This window comes from Teleopsis dalmanni, unplaced genomic scaffold, assembly GCF_002237135.1.
Source record: "Teleopsis dalmanni isolate 2A unplaced genomic scaffold, ASM223713v2 unscaffolded_contig_0408, whole genome shotgun sequence".
Classification (NCBI taxonomy): domain Eukaryota; kingdom Metazoa; phylum Arthropoda; class Insecta; order Diptera; family Diopsidae; genus Teleopsis; species Teleopsis dalmanni.
The window spans coordinates 1-7,296 of NW_024031790.1; the positions used below are offsets into that span (position 1 = coordinate 1).

The window sequence follows — 7,296 nt, forward strand, 5'->3', positions numbered from 1 at the left end:
AAAAAAAAAAAAAAAAAAAAATTTTTTCCCCACCCGTCTGTCTCTCGCCATTTCTTAATAATGCTCGTGGTTGTATGCAATCCTAAAGCAAAAAAAAAGTTTCATGCATTTTTATAATGCGTATTCGATCAGCCACCATATTTATTCTTGTTTTATATAAACATTTAGTATTTATTATTATTTATTTTTAATTTATAATTTAAGATTGCAATGAATATAATAATAATATAAAAAATTAAAAGAAAACAAATAATATGTGTGTTAAATTACATACATATGTACATTGTGACCGAAAAGTTTTCGGAAATTCTCATTTAAAATTCGCGCGCTGTATATTTTTCGATATTTTTTAGAGTTTATCGTAGTTTGGCAGCAACGTCCTTAATTACTATCCAAAATGAGCGCGATCTGTCAGACAGTTCGTTTACGGCAGCCCTGTGAAACTCAGTTCACCCTCAAGTATTGCGTTGCGAAAAAGACAAACAATGGAAAAAAATATTGATCAAAGAGTTTGCATCAAATTTTGTGTTTCGAACGAATTTTCGTGTGCAGAATCGTTGCGAATGCTACAAAAGGCTTATGGGGAATCAGTTTTATCGAAAACTCAAGTTTATGAGTGGTACAAAGCCTTTCAGGACTGTCGTACGACCGTCGAAGACATGCCGCGTTCTGGACGACCTTCGACCTCTACCACCGACGAAAACATTGAAAAGGCAAAGGAAATCGTGTTCAAAAATCCTCATGTGAGTGTTAGAGAGATAGCACGAGAGCTAGGCATCGGTCGTGAGATGGCTCGTTTGATTTTGGTGGACAATTTGTGTATGCGACGTGTCAACGCTCGGCTTTTTCCGATTCACCTCAATTTGTTCCAAAAACACCATCGTGGACAGGTCTCGTTAGACATGCTTGATCGTGCCAATTCCGATCCAACTTTCATGGAACGCATCATAACGGGTGACGAGACATGGGTCTACGAGTACGACATGCAAACAAGCCAACAATCATCGGAATGGAGAGGAAAAGACGAGCCGAAACCGAAAAAACCACGCCAAAGTCGCTCGAAAATCAAGGCAATGCTGATTGTTTTCTTCGATATTCGTGGTGTGGTGCATCATGAATTCGTCCCTGAAGGACAAACAGTCAATAAAGCCTATTATTTGACTGTTTTAAGACGTTTGCGTGAAAATATCCGCCGTAAACGGCCTCAATTGTGGAAGGATAATTCATGGATTTTTCATGACGATAATGCTCCCTCGCACGCGAGCCAACATTATCAACGATTTTAAGGCCAAACATTCAATAAATACCATCGAACAGCCCCCGTATTCACCTGATCTTGCACCGTGTGACTTTTTCCTGTTTCCCAAACTCAAATTACCACTCAGAGGAACGCGTTTTGAATCCATAGAAGACGTAAAACAGAATTCGCAGAGGAAACTCAAAGCCATACCGGAAAGCGCCTATAAAAAATGTTTTGATGATTGGAAGAAACGTTGGCATTTGTGTATCGCTTCTAATGGAGCATATTTTGAAGGAGATAAAATAAATATTGATGAAGATTAAGAATTTTGCGTTTTATTTAAAATTTCCGGAAACTTTTCGGTCATAATGTATGTATATATTTTTATTACCGATTTTTATGCCGTTTTGTTTTCTAATGATTTGCATTTATTGCATATCATAGCTCTGCTTGCATACGCGGATTGACAAACTCGTTATTTCTGCATACTTGCGCATTAAACTTCGTAGTTTATCAGATATTTTTAAGCTTTGGCCTGAGTATAAGAAGCCAACGGGATACAGACTAGTAATATAAAAGGAGTACAAATAAATATTTCTGTCTTGTAATATTTCTTTTTACAGATTGATATACATTATAAATATTTGATATACATCTGCTAACAATATTCTTGATGTCTTTGAGCCGAAAATACAAGCCAAATATTTTGAATGATTCCAACCGTAGTGTGCTTCTAAAAGAGCCAACCGACGATGTTGTTGCTAAAGGTAAGTAAAATAAATAATAATAACAGTTGCGTTTGAAAATGAATCTTATTTCTTCTATTTTTAGGAGACACGTCCATTTTCACAACTCTTTGGTGTCTTCACTACACCATTCTAAAAGCTGTAATTCAGCATTCTAAAAGCTAAATTATTGAATTAATTTTAGTATTAATTAATGTACAAATAAATTTCTCTCGATATTTTTTCTGAAGATTTGTTATGAATATTACTTAATCTATGAAACTTTTTCACGTATGTTCGCTTTCAAAGAATTTTGCGAAACAATTTCAATAATTTTATAAACCTTTTTCAATAATTTTATGAAACTATTTCACACGTATGCATATCGTGAAACTTTATGAAAAAGTTTTCTCAAATTTTATGAAACTCGTCATTGGAGAAATAATTCATCGAATTTATGACGATTTTTTCACTCATCGTGTTCGTTTTTTTTTTTGACTGTACCTGTTTATATTCTCTTATATATGACTAATTATTTATTTTTTTTTGGTGTCTTATTTTTGACCAGCTACTATTATATTATATTCTAAGTATTTCATTGTGTACCTAATCTGAAATACGAATATGAAATTAATTTTTTAATTAATTTTTTAAATTGTGATTTAACGTCAAATTTTCCAGACGAAAGTGACTATTATTTTTAATAGCAAACTTGTTATATTTCATAAAGAGGTTTTTTCGAACAGTAGTGAAATAGAATTGAAATTTAACAATTGAAAATAAAATTATAATTAATTAATTCATTCAATTATTCTACAGCTGGTTTATGAATTCGTTCTAATACAAGCAAGTAATATATACAGCAAGTAAAATTGTTAATAAAAACTTTCATATTAATAGTAACAAAACTCCAGAAAAATATGCAAACAAAAAAAGTCAAGTACGAGTTCGATTCCTGGTACTTGCAGTCTCAAAAATAATTATTTACGAATAATTAAATACAAGAATTATTTCCCAGACCACTGATGATGGGTATTTGGCAATACTTGAAACAACTATATGGTCAGCCAAAAATTCAATTAATTAAAATAATATAAAAAATAAAAATTTTTTGTTGCTGTATTTCACTACTGTTCTAAAAAACCTCTTAATTTTTGAAATATATTTATTTATTTACTTGTTTTAAAGTATGTTATTTAAAAATATTTCATTTCGATTGAAATCTCACTCCAATTGAAATTGTATACAAAATTTGTCAAGAAAATGAAATCAATCCCATAAATCGCTTAAATTGAAAATTGAACAAAAAAATATTTTGGGTCGTGCATTTTCAATAAATGTGACATGTGAAAAGGGAGCAATGGCAGTGATGCCAACGCCAATATATGAAGCAATAACAGTGTGAGTGTGGAATCAACAGATCAGCAGCAAAAAGGCGGCAGGCAATAACAGATTAAATCTTAACATTGGAATATTTTGACGGGTGAGTAAGCGATTCTGGTTTTCGTATGTAGCTGTGAGTGTTGCCAATTCGCATTGCAAAATAGTACATTTTTTCTGTTATCATTACTTCTGTTTCGTTTATGAAGCAAATTATTTTCATGCGAAACATGTAAGTTAGCACAGCAGTAACCAACGCAATAGGCAAAGCATATAAGAAATGCTAGGTTGACAATATTTAAATTTATAAGGAAATTACAATCAGCAATATTTAAATTCATAAAGAAATTGTTATTAACAAAATATAATTGCAATCAATAGTTTTGACAAATTGCTTACTTGTTACTATTGGAACTATTGGAGCGCGCCGTGGGAATCCTCCAAACCTACTTTATTTATTAAATTAATTAATTGTCAATTATGCTTATTTTAAGTTAAGATTTAAGTTACCTTGTAAGTAAAAATTAATAAAGATTTCAGTTCGAAAACAGCAAGCAAACCAAGTGTTATTTTTTTGGAAATTTCGACGCGAATGTTCATCACTTTATGCCTGCTGTCTGCTGCTTCAGCGTTGCATAAATTAGATCAATTTGCACAATGAAAAATTGTTTTTCCGAAATTTTGTGATTAGAGAAAATGTGATTTTTTGTTTTTGTTGTTATTTAAAAGAAAAACAAACAAAAAGAAAAGAAAATGTCAAAACGTAAACGTGCTCAGTTAAAACCATAAAAATTTGCATTTTTAAAATTAAAATTAAGTAAATACATTTTATAATAAGTTTTCATTATGCAATATGATAATTTTTATTTCAGTGCTTTTAATTGTTCACATTAAGATACATGTGTCACTTGTATGTATGTAAATAACACATTTCTGATACAGCAATAAAAAAAAATTAAGAATATAACTTGACTTATACATAAGTACAAGTGGGAATAGATTCCAGTTAGGTTGGCGAATTATATTTGATTAAAAACACATGAAACTTAAGTTTGATGCGTACTTTATTGAATGAATCTTAAGACTAGTTTTTTTACAACAGTATTCTGTATTTATACAAAATTATCTTGAGACTAATTTTATTCTCAAGGTTGAAATGTGTTACTTATTTTAATAAACTGTATTAATTTTAATTACATTTACTATTGTTTGAAAAAAAAAGGTTAAAGAAAAGGACGGAAGTCCCAACACTAGGGATTTTCCTCCTATTGTTTTTATAAATATGTTTTATTGTTATAATTAGGTACTGAAAAATGTTACAATGTTTAGTTGCTTTCAATTTCCTGTTTAATAGATAATTTTTGTTACAATGTTTAGGTATTTTTCATTTCCTGTTTAATACAATACATAATTTAAAATGTTTAGTAGTATAGAATATTTGCACGATATAATATTCTATTAAAATATAATGTGTTGCTCGAGATTGTTTGTTTAGGAACAAACGATCTATACTTCTGATGTTTTGTGTTTGCTGATTATATCGTTCACTAGCGATATAACTGGCATAGTAACTTTGTGCACCATAGCTAACTTTAATACAAATAATGACCCGTTGTGATATCACACAGACACAAATATAAATAAAATAAGTTTAATTTCGGACAGTATATTTAGGGGATATAATCAAAGCGTAACAATTATTAATTTTTCCAAAACACAATTATTTCCATTTTTCTTCCATTACCTTTAAATTAATTGCTTTTGGTTAATATGAGCTCCTGAATCATGATTTACAGTATGAGAAAAATTGCTAGAAAGTCTTTTAAGGTACATATGATCTTGTGTTACTCGGTGAATATGGCTGACGGTTTCATCAGGTGCTAGTAGACCGCGGATGAAATGGACAAATGAAATGAGTAGCTTCATTATCAGTGCTTACTATGCAATTACTTTGACGAGCTTAAGATCATACTGTCAAAAATTTGTTGAACTGTTTCCCCTATATTCGTATGTCACTGTTCAAAGAGTCTCAGATCAATACCGTTTCATTGTGCGAAGCAACAAGATTCCAGCTTCCGAACAGCTCGTAACGAAGAGTCAGTGGTTGATAGTACGGATTCAATGCCTATACGCCGCTCTAGTTCTGTGAATATTCAGTACCATACCCGCTTTAGCACACTGCGTCATCGCCCGGCTGATATTTCGAGTAATATCCAAGACGAGTTTCGTACAGCATATTTGGAATACTTTGAAAATGATCCGTTGCATCGGCCTAAAATTTCTAGGCTCCATACAACCAATGCAACGCAAAATATTCTATCCCAGATAAATAGCGAAATCTTATCTCGACTAAATGCTGATACTACACTTCTACACTTACAATCTCTTGTGTATTGTGGTGCAGTAACAGCAATAAGGTTGCATGGTCAAAAGATCCAAACGTCTGCTATTGATGCGGGACAAAAACGTATTCGGCCATGGATGGCTCGTTTTGACCGTCGTCGAGATTTGCTACGTAAACACATTGGTCAACTAACAGCATATAATATTAGTCGATCAAATAGTAGATTAAAGAAATGTGCAGTAAAAATATACAGGCAGTTTTATATTCATAGAGGCACACCAGTTGTAGAGTTTATGGATATTTTAAAGCAAAAACACTCCGTTGTTTGTAAACGCTTACGGAGATATGGAGAGTCACATGCCAGACGTATTCAGAACTCTATGTATATAAAAAATCAACGTCAATTCTTCTCTACACTTGGTTCAACTGACAGCACTAGACAACATGCATCTTTCTCAGTTACAGAAGTAAAGAACTATTGGAGTGCGCCGTGGGAATTCTCCAAACCTCTTGCTCTGCATGCAGAGTGGATAGATGCCGAACATAATCGTTATGCCAATATTGCCACAATGCGACTTATGGAAGTAACTGACGATGAAGTACGGGAAACCATTGTAAGATCCAGTAATTGGAAACCGCCAGACTTGGATAAAGTGCAGAATTTCTGGTACAAACAGTTTCGCTGTGTCCATAACCAACTTGCAAGGCTTATAACAAATTCAATAAAAAGGCCGGAGAGTTTCCCATCTTTTCTCACCGCTGATGTAACATATCTTATTTCAAAAAAGGAAAGAGTTGACTGTCCAGCGGAAACAAGGCCTATCACTTGCTTGCCGATGCTTTATAAATTCATTACGCCGGTGATTAGTAAAAGGATATATGCGCACTTATAGGTTAATGATATATTGACCGAAGAACAAAAAGGCTGTCGTAGTGGCTCAAAGAGATGCAAAAAACAACTGACAATCGACACGATAGCAGTAGGACAGGCAGTAAAAGCAAAAAGAAACCCATTTAGTTGCTTTATTGATTATGCTAAGGCATTCGATAGTGTCCCACATTCTTGCCTGATCAATGTCTTACGCCTATACCGCATAGATCCTGAGTTAATATAACCGATAATAATATTATCGGTACCTACGGCTGATGGCGTTAAATTATCAGACGTCATACAAATAAGAAGAGGTATTTTTCAAGGAGACTCGCTGAGTCCTCTTTGGTTTTGTATGGCACTAAACCCTCTCTCATGGTTATTAACAAATGCTAAAGGACATGGCTTTGCCATCAAATATGGAGTGCTGAACAGGAAGAGTGAGTTGAGTCATTTAATGTATCTTGATGACATTAAATTGTACGCTGGAACTGATGAACATAAGAGTTTATTACGGCTTACGGATATGTTTAGTAAAGATATTCGGATGGAATTTGGGTTGGAGAAATGTCGAATCTGAGTCATCCAAAGAGGTGTTTATGAGTCGCATGAAGGACATAGCTTTGAGAATTTGCATATTCAAGCCTGAATAAGATTTTTATAAGTACTTAGGTATATTGCAAGGTGCACACGTAAAAAACAGCAATTTAAAAAATAATTTAATGAATGAATTTAT

The 7,296-nt window shown here is 32.8% G+C and overlaps 1 protein-coding gene across 1 annotated transcript; it reads left to right on the plus strand.

Annotated features, from left to right (window-relative positions):
- Nucleotides 1-5,403: 5,403 nt before the first annotated feature.
- Nucleotides 5,404-6,356, plus strand: LOC119663439 (the record flags this gene model as incomplete). Its single annotated transcript, XM_038073043.1, has 1 exon — nt 5,404-6,356. A coding segment is annotated over one exon (953 nt), but the record flags the coding sequence as incomplete, so codon positions are not given.
- Between the last annotated feature and the right edge of the window lie 940 nt (nt 6,357-7,296).